Source organism: Paralichthys olivaceus, chromosome 20 (genome assembly GCF_024713975.1).
Source record: "Paralichthys olivaceus isolate ysfri-2021 chromosome 20, ASM2471397v2, whole genome shotgun sequence".
NCBI classification, from domain to species: domain Eukaryota; kingdom Metazoa; phylum Chordata; class Actinopteri; order Pleuronectiformes; family Paralichthyidae; genus Paralichthys; species Paralichthys olivaceus.
Genome location: NC_091112.1, coordinates 4115492 through 4140107, shown reverse-complemented (window position 1 = coordinate 4140107; position 24616 = coordinate 4115492). Strand labels below are relative to the sequence as shown.

At 45.0% G+C, this 24616-nt stretch overlaps 2 protein-coding genes across 4 annotated transcripts; both read left to right on the top strand.

The window, feature by feature from the left end:
• Positions 1-821: 821 nt before the first annotated feature.
• LOC109639998 (claspin) lies at positions 822-10753 on the top strand. The gene is made up of 24 exons (XM_020103768.2): positions 822-1109; positions 1922-2039; positions 2402-2823; positions 3020-3181; positions 3399-3461; positions 3548-3620; positions 3810-3912; positions 4123-4727; positions 4823-5011; positions 5094-5254; positions 5364-5560; positions 5777-5829; positions 5926-6119; positions 6279-6807; positions 7032-7065; positions 7157-7232; positions 7319-7452; positions 7584-7745; positions 7949-8070; positions 8303-8433; positions 8560-8680; positions 8938-9014; positions 9455-9616; positions 10169-10753. Exons 1-24 carry the CDS (start codon positions 1083-1085, stop codon positions 10292-10294), a joined length of 4041 nt encoding a protein of 1346 aa, XP_019959327.2. The 5' UTR covers positions 822-1082; the 3' UTR covers positions 10295-10753.
• A 4475-nt stretch (positions 10754-15228) lies between these two features.
• LOC109639983 (uncharacterized) lies at positions 15229-18828 on the top strand. Of its 3 annotated transcripts, none has more exons than XM_020103740.2 (2): positions 15229-15361; positions 16908-18828. In XM_020103740.2, the coding sequence occupies exon 2, from the start codon at positions 16930-16932 to the stop codon at positions 18010-18012; it is 1083 nt and encodes a 360-aa protein (XP_019959299.2). In that variant the 5' UTR covers positions 15229-15361; positions 16908-16929; the 3' UTR covers positions 18013-18828. The 3 variants fall into 3 exon arrangements, with proteins under 3 accessions (XP_019959299.2, XP_019959298.2, XP_019959297.2); XM_020103739.2 differs by lacking the exon at positions 15229-15361 and adding an exon at positions 15368-15503; XM_020103738.2 differs by lacking the exon at positions 15229-15361 and adding an exon at positions 15499-15801.
• The last annotated feature ends 5788 nt before the right edge of the window (positions 18829-24616 follow it).

Sequence of the window (24616 nt, the reverse complement as noted above, 5' to 3'; positions counted from 1 at the left end):
TTTATTTATATATATATATATATATATATATATATATTTATATATATATATATATATATATATTAAACAAGTCTTTCTGTCTGTCTTTCTCTCTCTCTCTCTCTCTCTCTCTCTCTCTCTATATATATATATATATATATATTATTTGTCTTTTATATACTAACACAATAAACAAGTATTATTTCTTTTATCTTATCTTATCTTTTCTTGCCTAATGTAGTAAAAGTAAAAAATACTTGTATTAAAGTCAAACGTGTTTTGTGTTCAGAGTTGAGAAGCAACAAAGTACAAATACTTTGCAAGTGTACTGAGGTATCTGTCCTTTTCTTGAGTCTTTCGATCTCTGTCTCTCTCTCTCCCTCGTTCTGTCTGTCTGTCTGTCTGTCTCTCTTTTTTTCTGTCTGTCTGTCTGTCTGTCTCTCTTTTTTTCTGTCTGTCTGTCTTTCTTTCTGTCTGTCTGTCTGTCTGTCTGTCTGTCTGTCTTTCTTTCTTTCTGTCTGTCTGTCTGTCTGTCTCTCTCTCTCTCTCCCTCTCTCTCTCCCTCTCTCTGTCTCTCTCTCTCTCTCTCTCTCTCTCTGTCTGTCTCTCTCTCTCTCTCTCTCTCTCTGTGTCTGTCTCTCTCTCTCTCTCCCTCTCTCTCTCCCTCTCTCTCTCCCTCTCTCTCCCTCTCTCTCTCTCTGACCTTTTATAGTCTTGTGTAGTGTGAAAGTTTCTGACCCCGCCCGTCTGAGAGTTCCCGGTGCGTAAAATCCACTTCTGATAAACTGTGTCGTCACAGTGGGCGGATACAAAACTCCCCGAACGGGCCAATGGGGAGGCGGGAACGGGTAGATTGACACCTCGGGGAGGAAGCGCTGCGGACCAGCTGTCACGACGCGCGAAAGATCAAAACTTTCTATTCGTCTGTGGAAGAGGCGGGAGGAAGAGCCGCAGCTCCGATCCAACGACTCCTAAATGCGAGTTAAACCGCAAAAATAGTCTCTTCTCCCGCAGAGGTGCAGCTCCCGGCGGCTGTTGTTGGTGTCGAGCTCCGTGGACTCGTTGTCTCTTCCGGCTTCTTTTTTAATTGAGAGAGCGCAAAGATGAGCACGGTCCTTTCTCAACAACAGGTGAGGAAACACTCTCAGATCCACTGTGGCCACACGTCTCACAGGGATTTATCACTTTTCTTCACATGTCTGGGTTCGTTTTAAAACACGTTAGAAGACAACCTGTTCCACAATTCAAATAAACGCCGCTAATGTTAGCTATAGCCGGTTTGCTAGCTCGCTAGGGTGGGTTTAGCGCCGGCTGTGGCCTGGTCTCTGTGTGTGACTATCAGGCATTTTAACATATTGTTCAATGTTTAAAACAGTTTATCTTAGTACTTTATACTCTTCAGGAGCGTTTACGGGTATTAGTCACTCGTGTGTGCGCAGATTTGCACGTTTAGCTGACAACAAGCGGTGAAAGGAGGGAGCCCTGTCTCCAGCTAACTTGTGCCGTGTATTGTTTGGTTTATTTCGAGGCGCCATTGATGGAGTTTAACAGCCATGCAGCTGCTTCAAGCTACACAGTCGACCTCCATGTTTCACGTTAACTTTGCATTAACCTTTTCTCTCCTGTTAGTTTTCACGATAGCAGAAACATGCGATACTTTGGTACCTTTGGAAAACGTTTGCAGCGAGTTGCATTGCAATGAATAGTTGAAATCCACTGTTTTAGCAGTAATAATACCCATAGCTTCCTTAAAAGTATAGATCCAGTACATGTGGCACTAAAAGAAAACTAGTATTTGTATTTTAGCCAAGCAGTGTGCACCATTGGAAGATTTGATATGTGACAGTGGAGCCTCCAGTACACTGCAATGCCCTCACATGACACACAAAAAAAAAAACCCATTGCATGTTGGTTGAATAATGTTTCTGTGTTATGTACCCAGGCTGTGGGGCTTCCAGCTGTGGCCCAAACAGCAGCAGAGAGTGATTCAGACAGTGGGGTGGGCTCTCCAGCAGAGGAGATGGTCACGGAGACGATCAACAATGGAGAGAAGACTCAAGGTGAAGTATCACAACAATAGATGACGATTCAACCTGAGACTGGGGCAGATCCGCCCTGGTTGTGTAACTGAGAAATCTATTTAGGGTTGTTGCGTATGTTTAATATAGTTTAGGTGTGGAGTGGATATAACTCCAATCAAAACACTTGCATTTTGTGCAACAGACAAATTACTGTTTGAAAACTCATCTCAAGCATTTTCTTAAAATATGTGAAATATCATATCCTTGCTTCAAGACAGTAAATATTTTGAAGAATCATATTTATATATCTATTTAGGATATATCAATCAATAAAGTCTTAAATAGTTTTAGTGTGACCATTGTGATGTTTGTCTCATTGAAGATTGTCAATTGTCCTACAGATTCTGATGACGATGAAGACATCACTGCTCACAGGAAGCCTCGTCGCAATGCCATCAGAGACAGTGACAGCGAGGAGGAGGAGGCAGCAGCTGCAGAGAGCAGTGTCCACATGACTGAAGCACTGGTCTTGTCTGCTTCCAGCGGAGAGGAGATGGAGACTGGTGAGGCAGAAGAAAAGGAGAAGAGGAGAGAAAAAGGGGCACAGAAGAGCAAGAGAATAAGCCGAGCACCCATTGATAGTGAAGACAGCGAGTCTGAGCGAGGAAAGTGTGGAAATATGGACGAGCGGCAGGAGGAGGGGAAGAAGGAAGCAAAATCTAAGAAGAGGGAGAAGAGCCAGAGGCATCGGGAGAAAAAGGAGAAACGCAGCAAAGCAGTGGAAAAACTAAAAAAGAAAGAGAGGTTCTCTGAAATTAATGAGGTAAGTGCAACTTGGTGTTTTCTCTCAGTGTTTTTTTTTCCACTTTCTTTCCCATATTAAATACATGTCACTTTATATACTCCTCATATTTAAACACCAAACACTCAGATCTTTAAAAAATTGAAGTAACATCAACGTAAAATACTAAATTCTGATTTTATTGTATGATTGAAGACAACTTTAACAATTTTCTCAGGACACACCTCTCCCTCGGCCTCTGAATGACAGCGGATGTATGCTGGGCGACACAGACCTGTTTGACACTGGCCTGGATGATGATGATGATGATGAGGAGAAGGAGGAAGAGTCTCTGGAGGCCATCCGTGCCGCAGTCAAACACAAGATGAAAAAACACAAGGTACCACAAAGATAATTTGGCCTAATTTAGCGTTAGCTTTCTTTTTCAATAGTAACAACCATTGTATTTATATATGAAATGCATACAATGTGTCATACGTAATACTTGTACCTTCACTTATCTAAATTACATTGAATTTTGGGGAAACGATATATTTAAAAAGTGAGCATGTTGTCAAGAAAGACTGTTGTTTGATCAGTGTTAATTATTACTATAGGAACCTCTCCTGAATGAAGACGAAGAGGACGATGAAGAGGCACCAGAGAAACCTCAGCGCGTGGTATGTGTTTGCATTATGCTTGAATTTTGTATATATGCTGTAAAAATAATCCAAAATACAGAATTCAATTTATGTGATGTTTACAGGAGAGGAAAGCTGCACGCGCAAGTAAAGAGGCCATGAAACAACTCCACAGTGAATCTCAGAGGCTGGTCAGAGGTCAGTTAAACATTTCTTTTGTCTCTTTATCTGCTCTGGCAGTGTGTTAACTGAGCTACCGTTTCTTTATTAGTTTTGACAGATTTTAAATCATTTCAGTTCATATAAGAATACATATATACATAAGAATTAAGTGTCTAATGTCTTCGATGCATCCTGATCTTTGACATGTCCCTCATGTCTTTGCAGAGTCCATGTCTGGCCTGCCCTACCACATCCCCGTGCCCAAGACCATCGACCAGTTCTTTAGGAAGAGAGCCAGGCCAGAGGGTCCTGCCATGGCATTGCTGAAGTAAAGACAAACATAATAGACAACACACACATGCCAGTGCAGCAACTAACCACACAATCAAAAAGTTTACGAGACAAATAAAATTTTATAGTAGCCTAGCTACCTGCCAATATCACCAGCAATAGTTTTCAATGTGTAATCAAATTCTGTCAAAGCTCACAAGGCTGCCATGATAAAATTTTGGGTTAATTATAATCCTATTCTCTTCAGATCTACAAAGTATTCCGTCATGCTGTCGGAGACGCCACCGCCTCCTCCTGCACCCCCTGTAAACCCATCCATAAAGCCTCAGCAGTCGTCCGCAGAGCAGGACTCTCCTCCTTCTCTGGATCTCTCGTGCACTCAGATCCAGCCCTTGCCTCATCCCGCCGCCACCTCTTCCCCGCAGCAGGAGAGCCTTAGCCAGGACGGAGAAGCGATAGCAAGTCTAGACTCCAACCAGGAATCTGGCCCGATGCTTTACCTCTCTGAGAGTCTGCAGGAATCGGTCACAGCAGATGGAGTAGATAAATCTGTTTCTAACTCTGGGGAAGAAACCTCTGCTGTACCCACAGATCAAAGCCAGACTGCAGTAATGCCCGACTCTGAAACCCTGCAAATACAGCCTGTATCTGGGGTCGTGGTGGGGCCTGCAGCCGGTCAGTGTGGGAGTTCTAATTCAGCTGCACAAGAACCTTTAATGCAACAACACACCAAGCCCAAGAAGGACAAATTAGCCAGACTGAAGGAGCTTGGAGTGGACCCCCCACCTATTGCTAAACTGTGTCCAGATGATGGAGCCTTTATTCAGCTTGAGTCTCCACAGCTCAACCCCGGTGAGTTTTGATTCTTTTTGTATGTCGAGAGGTGTAGAACAAGAATGTGTCAAGTCTAAATAATCCTGGGTGTTCCCTCTCTTTTTGCCAATCAGGTGTGGTGGCCCTTAAAGAGCGTTACCTTCGTCATGTCCAGCCTCCCGTGAGGCCCCAAGGGGAGCGTACGATGCAACTCAACATCATCCGCAAAGACAGCACCCCGTCTGGCCAAGAGGAGTTGAACACAGAGTCGGTCACTGTCACTGTAAAGGAAGGAGCAGATGAACCAGTGCCCACCAAACCTGGTGAGGATAAATATATATAATATAATATAATAAATGTATTGATTCCTGATATGACAAACCCCCTTCATGGTCTTTTGCTCAGGAGAGAAGCTGCTGACCCTGAAGCAGCGTCTGCAACTCGCCATGGCCCAGAGGAGAAAAGAGGAGAGGGCACGCAAGGCTGAGCTGAATCGCCTTGACAATGAGGACTGTGGAGAGGAAGAGGAGGAGGAAGAGCTGACAGATGAGTCAGAGGAAGAAGAGGTAACAATGATTTTTCTTTTCTTGCTGCTCTGAAACAAATAACGTGATACACATTTTTGCTTTTGTCTCGTTATGCTCACGTCAAGCCTGATCTTCTCTTTTTTTGAAGGGCGTAGACGATTTACTGGGAGGTGATGATGGGGAGGAAGAGGAGAAGGACGATGCCGAAGAGGAGGAAGGCAGTGTAGCTCAGAGCATCAGGAGCTCTTCTCCGGTGGCACGGACTGGGCCCTCGCCGACTCCTGACCTTGTTAACACAGATGGAACTCTCATGCTGTTCCCTGGCAACTCCTGCTCTCGCACCGGGTAAGTGGAGTCTGTGTGTGTCTGACTTGTTGATGTAACAGCCTTAGATTAAATGACAAATTGTGAAAGTGGGTGAGTCTCACTTTGACTTTGTTGTCCTAATAAGTAAAAGTTTGTTTATTATTTTTTTAAATACACATTTATTGTCGTCTTTGCGTGTTTAGCGTATATACACTATAGCTGACAAAGCCTCACTTGTGTTATTTCCCATTTTAGTGATGGTCTAAGACGGTCTGGTCCCTCTGGACAGGACAGCAGTAATAAGATGGGTGAGTGGAGCGAGGGACTCCTGTTCAGTCTGAACTTGTTTTATGTGGCAGTACTCTGTGTATTTCTTTTCTCACTCCCACCACTCTCGTCTCCAGAAGAGGACGACTCTCTGTCGCTGGTGAAGGACAACAGCCACAACAGCAGCTTTGAGCTCGCAGGGTCGATGATCACCTCCTACCAGCCTGTCAGTTATCAGCGCTCCACAGGAAGAGGTGTCCCCAATCCTTCCATTTTCCGCTCCCCTTCCCCCTGCCTCTTCAGGCCCAGCTTCCTCGGCTCTGCTTCTAAGGTAAGAAACAACCAGGGGTTTTAATTCTCCCGAACATGCCCAGGGTTACACACAAACAACAACAACAGAAGATATGACATGTACACATAGACCTTCACATACAAACACATTGTTTGCTTGAAATTGTGGCTTCATTTGTATTTTTCTTTCCATCCTCAGAGTTCTGGCAAACTGTCTGAGCCCTCTCTCTGCCTCCCTGTCGAGGACTCCCAAGACCTCTATGCGCCTCCATCCCCAGGTACTGACTCAGGGCCCCTAGGTGGAGCAGCTTCTGTCCCCGGCCTGGGAGGAGACTCCCAAGGTCGCTTCTCCTTGGAGGAGGACGCTCACTCCCAGTTGCTTGACGCAGATGGCTTCCTTAACGTGGGGTCTCGCCCCGGTGCCCCTCGCTCCCACAAGAGACAGTTGATCCTTGACAGTTTGGATGAAAACGCAATGGATGCCAACATGGGGGAGCTGCTAGGGTTGTGCTCAGGTGTTTTTGGAACGGCAAAAAGAGGCTCCAGTCGGGATGCAGGCCTCGGATCAACACAGGAGGACGAGCTGCTTGGGTTGTGCTCAGGAGCGTTTCCACCAACGCAGACAGAAACAGATGAGCAGATGGGAAGAGACAAGAATAAAGATGAAGAATCTGACAACACTATGGATCAGCTCCTGGGGCTTTGCTCTGGAATATTCCCTAGTCCAGGTAAACGAGTGTGACCCTTTGTGACGTTTTTAATTTAAATGTATACTCAATTTTACTAAATCTGTTTTTCTGCCTGGTTGCTAGAATTTCTATTATATTCTTAATGTCCCTTAAGACTAAAGTGTTTAGTTGATTCACATTTCTACATTTTTGGATTTGAAATGTTGAGTTTGTTGTTTTCCCACCAGTGACCTGATATTTCTCTTCTTTGTCAACAATTTTAGGTCTTGCTCCCACCACTTCACCCGCAAAAGACAGGTACAGAATACAAACCCGATATAATCAGAAACCAGTCTTCAAAATATTTCAAAGTAATGCAAGTTTCTCATCGTGATTTCTCTCTATAAAGTAAAAAGGAGCAAGAGGAGGAGGAAGAAGAGGAGGACTGTGAATTCCGGCTTCTGTCAGATGTAGAAAGTGAGCAGGTAAGAAAACTTTGTCCTTGTTCTGATTTTGCTTAATTTAGTGTGTGATGTGTAAAATGCAAATGACAAGCAATGTGGCTTTATAGGAGGATGAGGATGGAGGAGAGGAGGATGAAGAAGAGGGAGGTGATGTTGGCGAGGAGGAAGGTTACAACGATGTAGAAGAGGAGGAGATGCGGGGTGTGCTTGCAGCCAACCGGGTCAAGAGAAGGAAGAAAATGTAAGTCGACAATCTAACTTCATGTATTTTGCACCTTTGTCATGTAACACGGTAGAATTAAATTTGGTTGTTAAAAGAATCCACGCTGCTACAATAATAATCCACTAACGCTTCTTGCATGTTGTTCACAGGCGCATGGCCGACTACCTGGAATCAGAGGCCGAGCTTTCAGGCAGCGATGCTGGTAGCGATGACGAAGATGGCGACCGAGGCAGCGAATACGAGGAAGAGGAGCTTCTCGAGGACCTTCCGTCTGATGAAGAGTTGCAGGACCAGGTCAACAAGATCCACATGTGAGTAACGGATGCTTTTACACCATGTTTGTCAACTACCTTCCCTGTAATTGGATAAACTACGGTAATTTTATCTTTCGTGGTTGAAATTATATTTCTTTTGGTTAAAATGCGAGAAAAACCTGTCGCGATAATGCACGGTGGATTATTTATGTCTGTTAACTTTCAATTCAGTTTAAAAATACTAAATGTTGTTCTTAAAGGAAGCAGATAATGGACGATGACAAGCGTCGTCTGAGGCTGTATCAGGAGCGCTACCTGGCTGACGGCGACCTGCACTCTGATGGTCCGGGACGCGCTCGACGCTTCCGCTGGAAAAACATCGGTGAGTTTCCGGGCTGAGGGAATAAAAACGATTGAATACCATATCTGAGTGATTCATTTTGAAGTATATTGGATTCAGGACAGATTTCCGGTTGGACCAGGAACCAGAGATTCTTGGCTATTTAAAGTTTTATAATTAATTTTTGAAGGGTTAGGGTTAATTACAGATCCTACGAATTAACTAAAGCATCTTACAGTGTCATTCAACGTGTGCATTTGAATGTTTCCTCCAGATGATGGTTTCAACACGGACAGAATGGGAGCAGAGGGTGAGGAAGACGAGGACGAAGATGAGGACATCGACCCAAGTGAGGTCCAAAGGAGGAAAGAGAGACTAGAGAGAGAACAGTGGCTCAGAGAACAAGTAGGTCACAATGTGAACTATTAATTTAAAAAAAATCTTTCAGTGTATAAAACAAGCTGCATGAGTTCAATGGACACTGTTGTTATATCATCACCTTTAATCATTTCTCTGTGTCTCTTCTCATAGTCCGAACAAAAAGCCAAGAAAGGGGACGATGTGGATGCAGACGATGAAAGAATCGGAGAAGAAGATAGTAATTTTATGAAGCTGGCCAAGAAACTGACCGCGAAGACCCTGCAGAGAAAAGGTCTGTTTGATACGAGACTCCAACACTGGGGCTTTTAAAGTCGTCAAAATCTTAAAAAGTTTCTTTCTTGTGCTCCCAGAAAAGTAAATATGAAATAAAGCGGGTGGCTACATTACCTGATCTTTAATCATGTGATTTGAAATTTTTCATTTGCAGTGTTTTTTAACGACTGTTTATCGTGATATTGTGAAACCGTTACGTTTAATCTGTCTCAGATTATTATTTCACGGATTTACTTTTTGTATTTTTGAAACCAGAGCCCCCTGTGGCCCCACAGCCTGAAAAGAAGACGGCAGCTCTCAATCCTTTCCAGAGACCCTCGCAGCCCCTACAGGTACGTCACTGTTGTTGATTATGTAAAAAATACTTCATAGGTGAAAGTTTACCTCTGAGTCCAGTTGCAGAGGGCCTGAAGGTGTGAAGGTAGCTCTTGTGTAACTTGAGCATCTGACTTTATAAAAATAGTGTGAGTTCATCATTTGTCCCCTGAAGCCGATTCTATGGGTTTGATTGTGGGAGGATATCTCGTGGTTCTGTGACGATCTTTTTCAAACCAGTTAATCGAGATATTTGATTGGATTTGAACATTGTGTCGAATCTGATTCCATAATTGAAAAGTCTATTTGAAGGACATAATATTGTGGCTGGTTGAGTAGAAAATTGATTTTCTGTTATGAAATACGAACCTCGCTGAAGTTACGCAGCATGAGGGATGAGATCTGAATCTCTGTGATCTGTCCAATGTAAGATTTATGTTTTCTTGATTTCTTCCAGGTGAGGAGGGGTTCACTCCTGAGTCAGCCTCACGCCGTCCTCCAGAAACTGGCTTCCATCTCGGAGGGGAATCCGCTGGCGCCCAGAAACAGCCGTGGATTTCTGTTTCAAACGCTCTCTCCTGAGAAGGACAACACAAACTCCAATATCCCTCAGAAACAGGTGAGTGGGAGAAAAGCTGAAGCACAGGAAACAGTTTGCACTAATCGATAACTAACAACGGTCTAAGCTCAATGGAAGAAATAAAGTGGAGCTGTAACAACTTGTTCATTGACGGGAAACACCAAATAAAACATTTAGATAATTAAAGATTGTTGTGGAATTAAAGTCAAATAATTCGTGCTTTTGTCCCCTTGATTTTCCAGTTCTGTCATGTCTCCTCTGTGAGACGTCCCTGTTCTAAAATAAACCCAAAAACAAAATATTTTCCAAAGCTGAGATCTTTGTGTGATCGTCATGTGAATGTGATGGTTAAAACTATTGTTTCTGACGTTTCCTCAACGCGACACTAGGTGGAGCCAAAGCCCACCGCTCCTGTTAGTTCCTGTTCTCTAGAGATGCACAAAAATAAGTTTTTATCATTTTATTAGTATTTTGCTCAGTGAGGTTGTGAGGTTGGACAGCTGACTACTCTTTTACCTCAATAATATTTGAATGATATTAAGTTTTGCATGAGAGGTGCTGAGACTTGAACTGCATGTGTTTGTTGTTCAGATGATGAAGAAGAGGGGGCAGGTGGAGGCGCTGAACCCGGCAGCAAAGAGGATCTGCAGAGAGAACAAACCCGCGGGACAGACGAAAGGCCCCCAGAGGAGCATCTTCAACTTCCTGGACCACTGAGTTTGCAGAACACTAAGTGTGACTGATGATTATCGGCCGATCGGTAAGAACCAGAACTTTACGAGCCACGTCCGGTGTGACCGCAGCCAACGAGACTTGAAAAATGAAGGATGTGGGCGAAATTACGGCTGACGGCGGGCGGAGGTGGCTGATTAGACATCTTTACATCTGTGTGTCTGAAGGGACGGTCAAGTTTGTGTTTACAGTGTTTTCAAATGGCAAACGAAAGAACAGCAGTGAGGGACCCTCTCCATGTTTTGCATTAAACGCCATCAGCACCGTTCATCCCTCAAATCTCACTCCACTTGATTTGGGCTGCTCTTTATGTTTGTCCATTTAAAATGTTTTTATCGTGTAAATAGGATTAATTCGTTTTTTAATGAATAGGGATTTTTTTTTTTGTATGATTATTTTGAATGTGTTTGTTTTACAGTGTAAATAAAAGCGTATTTTAAGACATTGCTGTGTTTGCCTCTGATTAGACTGGATGTTACCAGTCACAGGGCAGGTACAGTGACCGTGTTTAAAACAGATACGTGACTCGGAATAAGGAGAATGTTTCCCAAGAGTAAAGCTGAACTGTAGATCACTTAAGAAGACGGAGAAGTCATTAAAAAAAACAGCGTTTATCTCCAATATTCAGCAGGAAACTTTTAAAACATGAAGAAATCTGAACAGAGTTTGGTGGCAGCTCTTCTGTTTTAGGGAGCCGGGGATCATGGGTAATATCCACACTGGTGAGTGGGACTTCGCAGCTCCGCTCAACACATTGATTAACAGAATGAATCACCACATGTGGCTGCAGAGGGCGCTGTTGCACAGTCAAAGTTACGGTGTGGCTCAAAATTTTTATTTATACTTGAAATATGAGTTTGAATTAAACTGCATGGTTTAGTCTGTAAAAAGACTTTTAATGTGAAAGAGCTAAAGATTAATTTTGTCATGTACTTTGATTTATTACGTTAACAATTTCAAACATTCGACCAGTGCAACAAGTTTATTTACGTAATGCACATTGAAGGAGGAGGTTTTTAAAGCTTGAGTTACGGAGTCCGCTTATGTACGAGTGGAAAAACTAAATCACAGGTCCGTGATCCTCATCTGAGACGAATCTCAAGATTTCCATCATCCTGAGGGTTAAATCGGAAATCACATGGTGTCGATCCATCAGATGCAGTTCAGTGTGTCAAATCTGATGAGGAGGGCTGCGTTTCATAACACAGCTTTATTAATAGACTTTAAAGCATTTGGGATCTGGAACTAAGTGAGAAAACAATTTGCCGATTTTGCAGTAACCACACACAAAAACGCGGCTGCAGGAAACCAGTTCCAAAGGACGTGCTGATGTCAAAACACACAGAATTTAGTTTCACAACATCTCTACCTGGTAGAAGCTTTAAACAAATCCACTGAAGCAGATCCCAGCTCAGACGAACATGTTAAATTAAAGCCTTAACACTCCTCCCTACACTTGGGGACTCCTCATTTCACTTTTTCTCGCAGGTTTGTCGAATAATTGCAGTTTAGGGACTAATGATTCGCCGAGCATCTATTAATAGACCAGCATTAAAAGGAGTTTCTTCTAACGAGCCCTGTCGTGTCTCTCCATCTCATTAGTGGCCGCGGTGATTAAGGGGAGGTCCCGGGGTTAGGAACGGGCGCAGGAGGCCCCATTACACATCATTAGGGGCCAACGCCAGGAGGGTCTGGAATGAGCCCCACGCTGGGCCCTGCCTGTAGCGAGCGGTCGTACCTGCAGGCGGATGGGCTTAATCCTGGTGTTGTTACGGCTTCGATTACATTTTACCTTCGTCAGAGAGGTGTATAATGTTCGGTTTGTTTACCAGAGAACGAAGATTTCCATGAATTCAAAAGCACCGTGATGCTTTGCACGAAAAGATTTTGTTGTGGGGCTGCATCTATTATTACTTTTGCACCATTACAACGCAATTAACAGAGACGGAGACTTGATTTCTGATCCTGAGGCTCCGTGTGCAGGGTCAAGAGATCAGCTCTAATTAGAATTTAATAGGAATCACGTCTTTGCAAGTTGCAGAGTAATAAAGCTTTGGCATAATTGTTCTTTCTCTGCCTTCCTCATCCCCAATTCTTCCAAACTGAATTTCACAACTTTGTTTAACCTCCAAGAGAAAATTACGAGGTCAACGCACAACCACCAACCCCCCTAATTCACTCCTCACTTGAAAGAGGAGGAAGGTTACATGTTTTGGCATCGAGGCCCCGGCTTCTAAATATCTAGAGGACACAGATCTGGCTTTATTCAGATTACGAGGAGGAGAGGAGGCTGAGGGTGGAATAATTGAAGAGATACATGAGCTGCAGCACCCAGGGGTGTGCTCGCCTGTGTTCGTGACGTACTCGTTCTGTGTGTGTGTGTGTGTGTGTGTGTGTGAGTGTGTGTGTGTGCGTGTGAGTGTGTGTGTGTGTCTGCTCACATCTAGGCCTAAAATAAAAGCGACCCCAGCGCTGGATTAGTGGTTCAATTTAGCACGTCTTGGCTGATTTGGCTGATTTTGTAAGAGCGCTGGCTGTGAGCTCGGGGTCCGGCAGGCTTCTCTCTGCAGTCTCCGTGCATCTCGGCACCAAGGATCTGACAGAGGAGCCCACGGGGGCCGCCGGCCGCCCTTGGCCGCTGTCACAGCAGAGACTGGTGCTGCAGCGGATGTGGAGCTGAACTGAGGGAAATGGGTCATGGCGCTGGAGGCTGTGTACAATTCAGACAAGGTCTTATTATGCACAAGGTAAGTCATGCTCCTTTTTTTTTCCCTGTGTGTGTGTTGGTGTCAACATTAGCCCACAATAATCTCTCCTCCCTCAGGAGGCCTCACAGATGACCCTCAGTCCGAGAGTTCATCTTCTCTCTCTCTCTCTCCCCCTATCACCGTCCTCTGTAGTTGTCTTTTGTAACTTGTTTTTTTTTTTTTTTTTCCCTTTTCTTTTTCAGAGAGAGATGGAGAGAGAGATGATTTTGCGTGTGACGAGGCCCCGGGCGGACGGCTGTGTTTGATGTATTTTTTATGTGCTTAGGCTACTGGTGAACGATGGAGAGGCAGGGAGAGGGAGGGAGGAACGACGCCTGGAGCTGGTGCACTTGAATGGGGATGTTGTTGGAGGAGAGAGGGAGGGGAGGATGGAGAAGTGTGTGTGGGGGGGAGGGAGGGAGGGAGGGGTTGAGGTTTTTTATTTCTGCCTTCAGCGACGACATGTCAGGGAGACGAGGGCAGGAAGGATAGAGACAGTGCACACTTGTTAAGTCTGTCTGATGTAACCTCCCTATACCACACACACACACACACACACACACACACACACACACACACACACACAGACACACACACAGACACACACACACACACACACACACACACACACACACTCCACTGCCATGCCCTTTGATCTGAGATTGACAATCACAAAAGCAGTCACTAACCAGTTTGGAAAAATATCACACCACGTCAAATCCTGTAAGCCCTCCCTCGGCAAAGGCTGCAGATATGACGTTGGCTGTTAGTGTTGCATTGTGGGTAACAACCTGTAACTGTAGACAACTTGATTTACAAAAAAAGAAAAAAATCCATCCTCAGAGGCGCCTCACACACAACTGCACAATGATGTGTTCCTTACCTCACTGGCAGTTTAGGAATTAACTGTTCTGCTTCAAATTCAGTGGATGCTTTCCTCCATTTCCCAGGATGCTTTTCCACGACCGTCAGGGGGCACGACCTCTTTTGTCAATAAGATGAAGGTGATGAGAGAAACATGAACAGAACTGGTTCTTAATGACGGTTGAACCAAATCTATGTTTTTTATTTTTTAAGAAGAAAAATTATTTGCAATCAAACTCAAACATTTTCCCCGAGATGGAGATATCCGAATATTCTACCCTTTAAAAGAAAAGAGCAGAATCAAACTGGAGTGATAACTGTGTCATAGACTGAGCAGGTGCACGTTGCAGCTTAACTAAAGAGAAGTAACTCTGACTGGATCCTCTCCAGTCGCTGCAGGGGATCTTTAACTTTACAGTCCCCACAGGTGCATTTGTTTTCAATGGTAAAATAGAGAACACACACAGACTTGAACATAAAATAAATGAAACATAAGAAAATATATAAATCATGAACACGTGAAACATTTGCTAAATCTCATTACTCAAGCTCACATAGGACACAACACAGAAATATGTGATTTCTACTCCCCCCCCCCCCCAGCAGTGAAGATTATTCCAACCTTAAAATGTTCAATTACACTTATTTATATGTGTTGTCAGGTCACATGGTCATATATATATAGAAAGTCTCACAGACACAGAGTCGTCTAGTCAACATGTGTCACCGGTTCTTCTAAAGTCATGTCCACTTCAGAGTCGTCATTAACAAACACTGGAGTCTGTGTGGACGCATGAAAGAACAGTTTGTTTCCATCGGGCTGAAGAAACAAACAGATCAGATCAGTGAGGTCTTAAAATGATGTAAACTCCAGGACATCATGTGGCTGCTGGTTATCATACATGTGTTTTTATATTTACTGTATGTATGAATAATATACATATATGTGTTTTAATGTTATATATGCATGTAGATATGTATATGTACATGAATTAATGTATCTATATACATGTAGATATGTATATGTACATGAATTAATGTATCTATATACATACATATATGTATATTCTGTGTGTGCCTGTGTATATTTGTGTGCACATATTTTTGTGTGTGTATAATTATGTTCGTATACATACATAAATACGTGTACTGTGTGTTTGTGGACGTGTTGCTGTAGCTTCATCACAGTGAAACGACCAACACCTACATCCTCACATTGTTTCTGTTCATCCTGTTTCCTTCTGGGTCCAGCCCAGTTCAGGAAGTGTTGCTCACTGCTCAGCTCAGTCTCATCGCTCCAGTGCTGGTGCGAGGAGGAGGAGGAGGAGGAGAGAGGAAGATAAACATCACGCAGGAGGCTCGGAGGAGGAGGAGGAGGAGGAGGAGGGGAAACACTGGGAGGGCGCAGCGTCTCCATCCAGCAGCCAAGCGACCAGAAACGGTGAGAACAAACTACAACCTCATGCAAATATATCCCCACATGTTTGTCACTTATGCAACCGGAGAGCAGGAGATGATCGAGTGTGAGTGTGAGTCTGTTTGTTCTGAGGAGGAGGATAGAGAGGACGCAGCACTGACATGGGGTGAGCGTTACGTAACGCAGCGCTTTCCATCCATCTTTCTCTGGTTTCCTCTCATCCAGAGGAGAACATGGAGCTCCTCTCTTCTTCTCCCCTGGTCTCTTGTGTTTCGTGTGTGTGTGTGTGCGGGTTTCGGATGTGAGGCGGTGGTGGTGTTGACTTCCATCGCTCAGCTGGGAAACATGCAGACCTCCAGCTCCGCCATTGGCCGCTTCGTCACCGTTTTCCGTCGCCGTCCGCGCGCATCCGTGCGTCTTTTAGCGCAGATCAGAAGCATCCACCCACCGCGAGGACCGACTCGGTATTATTTTTTATTTTTCCTCATCGCGTTAATGTCATTTACCATCTTCTTTCTGTTATTTCAGCCATGTTGTCAACGACAGAGACCAGATTTTCATCATTGTTTGTTATTATTGATGACGTTTCATTTATAAAAACAGCTCATCCGAGAGACAGACATCGATTTTTTTGCATTGATCAGTTTTTTTTAAATCACATCTTCGTCATGAAACATCAGTCTGATGATGATGATGATGGGTGCGCGATCCCGCGACAGGGCCATACAGTCGCTGTCCTTCAGCACCACGTGGACGCGCGGGCACAGGAGAGGATGAGGAGGATGAAGGATGAAGGGTGGAGGGAGGGGGCAATGATTGACAGCAGCCTGGAGTCAGGATTAGAGAGATTTCCATTCTGAGGAGACATGTAAATATTTGATGTTAATAGAAGTGGAGTGCACAGACCAGCCTGTAGTTACAGACACAAACAAGGAGTTGGGTTCGATCTGTGTGTGTGTGTGTGTGTGTGTGTGTGTGTGTGTGTGTGTGTGTGTGTGTGTGTACTTTTATTGTTCCCTCTGTTCATCCTTCTTCCATTCCGTTCTTTTAGATTTACCTCTGCAACATTTCCCCCGACTTGTTAAACCCGTCTAAAATCCAGCTGCAAAAAATTGTTTCCTCTGTGTTTACTTTTGCTGCCAGAGTCTGTTTCTGTCACGTTCCTGTTAACGCAGCTGAACGTCTCGCTTGTTTCCCCCCCCCCCCAAAAAAAATCAAGGAACTTCTTGGGAGTGCCGTGCGTCCGAGCCTAGAGAGTTCAGGGCTGAGTGAACAAGCTGTGATTTGTCTCGGAGTCAAACATCTGATAAGCTTGTTCTGTGTGAACAGGGCTGTTGTTGTTATGTCCTTGGTTTCACACTTTTCCTCGCGAATCTTCAAGGTCTCAAGGCAGAAGATCGATTTCGATATTTAATGCCTGACGATGCAATTTAGAAGAGGTCGTTATCCGCTGTTGCTTTTTGTTCTTTTTCCTCTCACAACTTTCACCAAGACCAACAAATATCTGAAATTCTTGTAGAGTTGAGCTGAAGGTAAATTGTGCCGTAACGTCGTCTCCTTGTCGTTTCAGTGAGGTTCAGTCGAGGTCAGTGATGCTCCACCATCAGGACCAGCCGCTGAACTCAGGCTACCGAGGTCAGGGAGGCACGAACAACAAGTCCCCCTCCTCGTTTCGAAACGACAAAGACGGCAACTTCAACTTCCTGCCCGGGAAAGATGACGAGGGCTACACTGGCAACGGAGGAGGGGACGAGAACCGGAACCAGGTGCGTCCCCGCAGCTTGGGCCCGTTGGGTCGTGAACCTCCGACCTCCACGCCGTCGCATCACCACAACGCACAGCGATCCCGCATGCCCTGCTGGAGCCCCCTGGAGCCCCTGCCCGAAATCGAGAGCGGGGAGGACGGGTATGGGCGAGTTCCCCCGGATGGAGCAGAGGAAAGGAGGATGGAGGAAGAGGAGGGAGGGGTGATGATGATGATGATGAGTCAAAATGAGATGAAGCAGCGAGCGATGAAACAGCTGCAGAGGAGGAAAGGCAGCTCGGGATTCAGAGGACGAGAAGAGGAAAATGGATTGGTGGAGCTGGAGGATGGTGACGAATGGGGTGACAGCGACTCTGGGTCCGAGTACAGCTACCGGTCCGGCAGCAGCATGTCCTCCCTCAACCTGGAGAGCGGCGGCGGCGGCGAGGGGATGCTGATGGGAGGCTGGGATCGCATTGGAGTCGGTGAACCAAAATCCAACCAGCACGACGGCGACCGGCCCTCAAACAGCAACCGAGAACCAGCTGCACGACACCACAGCTTCAGCCGCAAGTCGCTGACAGGAAGCCTGCTGGGAAACCTTCGGGAGGAGGGAACAGAGGAGCGAGATGGCCAAAACCAATCTTCAGACTCAGACGGCGAGCTGATGGACGCCGTGTGGACTCTGCGGGACCGTGAGCGCTTCAAGGCCCAGGAGATGGAGAAGCACCAGGTGCAGCTGACCATGTATCGTCGCCTGGCGCTGATCCGCTGGGTGCGCACGCTGCAGGGCCACGTGCAGGAGCAGCAGAACCGCCTGCAGTCCAGCTTCGACGTCATCCTCACCCACAGGAAGGAACTGCTGCGCATGGGCGCTGCCGCCGCCACGGTGGTCAACGCCACTCCCACCGCTGCTGTCGGACAGTCATGAGGAGGGAGGGACCGACAGGACTTTAGCTCTGTCCTGAAGACATTTCTACGGTGGCCGAGAGAGCTCAAAGTTCTGCAAATTAAGAAAACAACAAGTCTGCAAAAAGTCACAACACAGAAACGCACTGCGAATTGCGACACAGGAAATGATTCCAGGGGACCCAAAAGAGTGGTGAACCTGCTGTAGTTCAATGTGAAGTAATTGACGTCTGCATTGATGGAACTTCACAAACTTTTTGGGTCCCTCGGAAATAGTCCCGGTGTCGTTTTTTACAACTCGCAGTTGTTTCTGTGTTTGCATGTGTACAATTTACACGTGTTTTTATTTCTGTGTGTTTTCTTAATTCGCAGAGCGTTGAGTTCTCGACCACCATAAACTCCCCCCCCCCCCCTCCCCCCCGAGAAAACACAATCTCCCATCATCCTGTTTTTCATTTTAGTGACTCACACTCATGTTGCTGATTGCAATGACGCAAAAACCTGAGTTTTTGTTGATTTTCTTTACCAGAGCAATAAGTGTTCAACTCATCTTCATTCAAGAAGACTTAAATGTCCCGTCTCCAAACCAAACGTATGATTTTAAGATGTATTCTTATCGGAGCAATGAAAAAAAAAAAAACTTTATGTGAGATTAAAATGTTTATATGCAAAAAGTTCTGTGTGGATATGTTGTCATCGCTTGTATTGACGTGTGTGAAGAAGACTCTGCCTGTACCAAAAAATAATTTGAGAATAGATTTAAGTGTAAGAGATGATTTATAGATGCTGTACATAATTATAATAGAATAAAGAATAAATAAAACGACCTTATACCTCAGTGTTGTGTTTAGTTTTTTTGTCCGTACACTGTTAAGATGTGATCTAATGAAATTAAAGTTTATTTTTATCTCTGACACATTAACATGAGGGGGGTTTGGGGATAATTCCCACTTTAAGAGCCCAGAGCTTTCAATTCATCCCAGATCAGTATGTTGATTTCAAGGAGCAGGTTTTTATCAAAGCTCCCTCAGTGCAGATAGAACTGAAGGAGTTCACTTTTTTTTTTTTTATCTTCTGTACTTGCTGCACTCGAGGCCTCCGGGCAAATGACCTTTCAGCGCACAATTGCTTCTTTGTCAGCTGAACAAAGTTGTTTTGTATCGGGCTCATCACAAGGGGCCGGGCTGTGTGTGTTCTGCGGGGAGTGTGATAGCCGTGTGAGGCTCAGGCGTCAATCTTTACGGGGCATGGCTGCAGCCGCGGGCGCAGAGACATCATCTCACCTCTTTGCATGTGTGTGTGTGTGTGTGCAGAGAGATACCACTGCCACCCTATAATCTCCAATCCTGAGCTGAGTCGTGGGGGCCCTCACCCGAGCAGGAGGCCCCCCGGGGAGGCTGCGAGTCTGCGCCCCGGGGCCCTGCCGGTCCGGTCCGGTTGCGCGCAGGGAGAGAGCCAAACCCCGGGGCCAGTTTGGGATAATCCTCGGCTATATGCCTCCAAACCATAACTCCCAGTTTATTTCCAAAGCTTATCGCCTCTGTTGGACGCAGACATGGCTGTGGAAGTCTGAGGCCATTTACATATTGATCCCTTGTTCTCTGGCTGAAGGTGGATGTCTTGGAGGCGCCACAGCTGAGCGGATAACACGTTTACACCGGGACAGACACTGGAAGCGACGGTGCGGGCAGCAAACCTCTACAAAGAAACACGTCTTTGATTGTGTAAACGACCAAGACGTGATTTCAGGGTAGTTGGTTCGCGTGAAACATGGAGAGAGATGAGCCCGAAAAGCTTCAACAACACAGGAGAGGAGCTGCTCCTGAGCAGATCTGCCTCAGGGACAGAGTCAGCACATTTACATGTGACAATGTTTTAGGTTCCAGCATGAAAATATCCTCTGGTGGGAGAAACAACCATTTCATCCAGTGACTGAGAGGAAAACACACTCAACTTCAGTTCCACCCTCTGATGAGACACATTTTCTAAATGGTTTAGTAATATTTATTAGTTGGACAGTTAATACTTTTGGCACCTTTTGTTGACATGTGGTACTGTGGCTCAGTTCTGGCCCAACCCGAGTGCCATCATCGTATGTGGGCCGGAGGACAGTGTGGATCAAATCTGGGCCTGAGCAGTTTGGCTGGAACTTCTCCAGAAGGTCAGAGGTCAAACTCCTGGTCAACCAAAGGGCTGAAAGGTCAAAGAAAAGAAAGTGTCCTCGCTGTATGAGGTGTGGTGTGTGTGTGTGTGTGTGTGTGTGTGTGTGTGTGTGTGTGTGTGTGTGTGTGTGTCAATGAACAACTTCCTGGGGAGCAGAGAGGTGTGCACAGCTGGGCCTGGTGGTGGCACCCCCCACGGCGACATGGGGCACCAGGAGGAGGATCTGCATCTTTCTGTGTTTTAATACACTTCATGCACCAGTGTGTCTCTGTCTCTGACAGAGGGTTTTGAAGCCGGTGGTCCACAGAGAAACGATCACAACGCTTCTGCCTGTGGCTCACACTGTGCTCAGGGAAGTCATATGACATTCTGAGCAAAGCTTTTTCTAATGCTTTCTGCATGGTGAAAATATATTCACACACACAGTGTTAACGTGCACTGCTTTTCCTCCAAAAACAGACATTTGACGTTTATTTTTCGGAAACATTTACCTGCCATTATAGACGTCTTTATGTGTGTAGTGATTAATTAATGAGTTTATTGTCTATTTGATCATTACAAACACGATAATTAAGTGCAGCAGTAAAACATCACAAGGGTAAAATCACAGTAAAGCAAATGTCAATGTTCTCCCATCTCTTCAGACGTCCAAAGAAATAGAAATATATTTAAAGTTTGTTCGTGAAAACATTAAAGTAGTTAAATAAACACACACACACACACACACACACAGCTCTGTTCTAAACACACGTCAGTGAATAGTGTCCACGAGGGGGAGACACTCCATCACAGACCAGCTCGGATCAGACCTTCACCTGTGCTTGTTTCCGTGCTTCGACGCCAGGGGGCAGCAGTGTGCACATGTGTGGATCAATGTGAGAGGTTCTCTAAACTGGGGGCCACCTGGGATCCATGAAAGGGCCCCCACTGGGAGGAGAAGAGTGTTTGTCACTGCATGTTGAATAATGACATGCAGAGCGACTCGGGGTCAGGACCCAGAAACTGTGTCGACGAACAGGAGAGAAAAGTAAACAAAACAAAATGTCTAATGTTTCTACGAGACCAGTAACTGGAAAGAAAAAGACACACGGTCATTGAGAGTATTTGACAAGGGAAGAAAGAAAGAGAGAAACAATTTGGTGACAACTACTGTCGTCGTCATGTTCACAGATCTTTTGCCGTCTCAATGTAATTTATTGTTTTATACAACTGTCAAAAGATAATTGTGCCAGTTTAAAACAACAGAGCCTGAGGTGATTGTGTAACACTGGTTCAAACAAACATATTTTATTTAAGATTAAAAAAACCCAGATGGCGATAAAGAAAAAGGCCGACACACCAATGAGAAGTGTAACAAAACAAATACACAAAATCAATCATTTTGATGAAAGATAGAAACACTGACAACCAATCAAATTCAATGGCAACTTCAAACTGGTGAATCAATCTTTACTTCTTGTGGTAACTTTAAGAATAAAGTTGTCAACACAATGGTACAAATGATCATATTTATAGTTTGAGTAAAAAAAAAAAACCTCAAAAAATCAAATTCTGTGTTAAAATGTGAATTTGTTTGACACTAATTATTTTTGACCCAGTTTGAGAAACGAAACCAGCAATAAAACTAAAACTCACACGATGACTGGGTCAAGTCAACGCTTCCATACAAGCGCTGAGACATGTCGACTCAAACTGGGTCAATTTGGACACAGTGGATTTCAGCGTGCAGCTTGTAAAAACGGTTTCATGTTCTTTTATTATCGTCTAAAAGTTCCAAAATGCACATTTCATGCTTCGATATCAGAAACAAGCTAAAGACTTTCACCTCATTTCTATAATGCGACGAAAAACCTTCACATTCGCTTCATTCAGGTCGAAGTCGAGCTTCAGATTAAGATCACACAGTCCTTCAGATTAAGATTCCTCAGGACAGAATCTGGGGTCTGTGCCCTTGACATGAAAAGTTTGGGAATCCCTGCTGCAGCCGCAGCTTTAGCTGTTGTGAGGAGCTTCTGTTTTTTTTTTTTGAACAGAGAAATACATATATACCCTATCATCCACTCTCTCTCCCCTTCTTCCCTCTGCCTGATGTAGTGTGACAGTGTGTTCGCCCGCAGCACTCTGCTGGCGTGGAAACAATCAGCTTTGACAGAAAGGGGGTGGTGGAGGGGATGGAGGGGATGGAGGGAGGGAGGTAGAGGAGTAGGGAGGCAGGGGAGGGAGGGATGAAGGGAGTTAGGAGGGGAGGGGTGAGGAGGGGTGAGGGTGGCTGCTGCCCGAGGCCCGAGTATGATGAACTGGATAGAAAGACCTGTCGTCAGAGGAGAAACAACACATAGACACAGATAGATGGATAGATAGATAGATAGATAGATGGATAGATAGATAGATAGATAGAGAGAGAGAGAGAGAGAGAGAGAGAGAGACAGAAAGATAGAAAGAGAGAGATATACATTAGATAGATAGATAGAGCAAGGGGGAGAGGGATAGACAGAAAGATAGATGGATAGATAGATAGATAGATAGAGAGAGAGCGAGAGAGAGATACAGTAGATAGATAGACAGAAAGATAGATAGATAGATGGATAGATAGATAGAGAGAGAGAGAGAGAGAGAGAGAGACAGAAAGATAGATTGATATACAGTAGATAGATAGATAGAGCAAGGGGGAGAGGGATAGAGAGAGAGAGAGAAAGATAGATTGATAGATAGATAGATAGATAGAGAAAGAGAGAGAGAGAGATACAGTAGATAGATAGACAGAAAGATAGATGGATATATAGATAGATAGATAGATAGATAGAGAGAGAGCGAGAGAGATACAGTAGATAGATAGACAGAAAGATAGATAGATAGATAGATGGATAGATAGAGAGAGAGAGAGAGAGAGAGAGAGACAGATAGATAGACAGAGAGAGATAGCGAGAGATGGATGGATGGATAAGTTTTTCCTCTTTTCTTTATTCCTGTCATGTAATGTGTAAATATTCAGTATGGTTCTATTTTCAATAACATTGATGCAGAAGTGCAGCTGGTTTATTTTTTGGATCTGATCTGAGGATCCTGGTTACACTGAACACTTTAATTACATTTCTCACACGTTGATAACTGTTGATTATGATCGAGCACCGTTTTAAAACTTTAAATCATTTACAAGCGCGTCAACAACATGTGTAGAAAAATCTAAATCGTTCCGAAAGCTTTGAGCTCAACGTGTAAACTGACAAAGGAAACAGGTCAAAAGTTTCCTTTAAACTTTAAACTTCATGAGCTGAAACAAGTGACGACGTGTTGTCACAACCTGTTGACTGACTCACAACCGTCAGCACACAACAGGCCTTCATGACCTGAGTGTCACTCGCCCACTTGACTCTCTGGACTGAATCAGTTAAAGCAATCAGCTCCATTATAACCCCCCCCCCCCACCCCTACTCAAGATGCTTGTCAATTCCAGGACGTGAAGTGTGTGTGTGTGTGAGGAGGGGGAGGGGAGGGAGGGTTGTGTGTGGATGCTTCAGCTGCCTCGTCTGCTATAACCAGCTAATAAATATGAAAACAGCAGGTTAAAACTTTTTTATTCGTCCCGTGCCTGAAAGGATTATACCCTTCTATAGAGTCCCGTGAAAAATCCCCCAAACCTCATAATGCCCAATGGTGTCCCATAAAACTGTGTTGGACAAAAGACGGAGAAAGGGGGCTCTTTCACGCATAAGGGGTTTTCTCAAGAGCACATTGAGAGAAGGCCCGGCTGCGACCCGCCCATAGATTATCTGGCTGTCGGTGAAAGCGAGGCTGGGAGCGGCAGGTGCGTGTGCCGGGGCTCAGGGGGGTCGGGGGTGGGGGCCCCGGTCACCGTGCGGAGGGGTGGGTTGAACTAGTATACGGAGAATGCCGCACACGGCAGCTGCCGACAGGAATGTTTGCAGACTGTCACTCCCATTTAACTTGCTCTTTTTCTTTTCTCCTCTACCCCCCCCCACCCCTCAAACCCAGCCCAACCCTTCGACCCCGGAGACGGAACACGGTCTCCCAGGCCCCCCCCCGCCCCCACCTCTCCTAGAGATGGGGCTAAACGGTGACACCCCGTCCACAAAGGCGACAAGCGGTGAGGGTCGCGGCCTGCCTCAGCGCCGTGTAATTGTGGATTAAACTGATAAGCATCGTAGAATCCCTCATATTTTTTTTTTTCCAGGGAGCATTAAGCGAATGCCAAGTAACTCACGAAGCCGGGTTAACGCACTCTTTAACGCAACCCCCCCCCCAGTGGCTTCCTTTCAGACTGGTTCTTCGATTGCAGACGTCAACATATGGCGGCGAGCAGACGATGAGAAAAACTGTTAAACGTTGCATTTTAACTCCAGTAGATTAATCAAACAACACATTCTAAACTTATCTGGGCTTTAATGGAAGAATCACCTCTTATCTTTGTTTTCATGCATTCACAATAAAGTCTTATTACCAGA

Excerpts from the sequence above, each read along its gene's own strand:
- LOC109639983 (XM_020103738.2), top strand. The coding sequence starts at position 15,683 with ATGCAGACCTCCAGCTCCGCCATTGGCCGCTTCGTCACCGTTTTCCGT. Across the intron at positions 15,802-16,907 it reads CCACCGCGAGGACCGACTCG|TGAGGTTCAGTCGAGGTCAG; the intron begins GTATTATTTTTT and ends TTGTCGTTTCAG.
- LOC109639998 (XM_020103768.2), top strand. The coding sequence starts at position 1,083 with ATGAGCACGGTCCTTTCTCAACAACAG. Across the intron at positions 2,824-3,019 it reads GGTTCTCTGAAATTAATGAG|GACACACCTCTCCCTCGGCC; the intron begins GTAAGTGCAACT and ends CAATTTTCTCAG. Across the intron at positions 6,120-6,278 it reads TCCTCGGCTCTGCTTCTAAG|AGTTCTGGCAAACTGTCTGA; the intron begins GTAAGAAACAAC and ends TTCCATCCTCAG.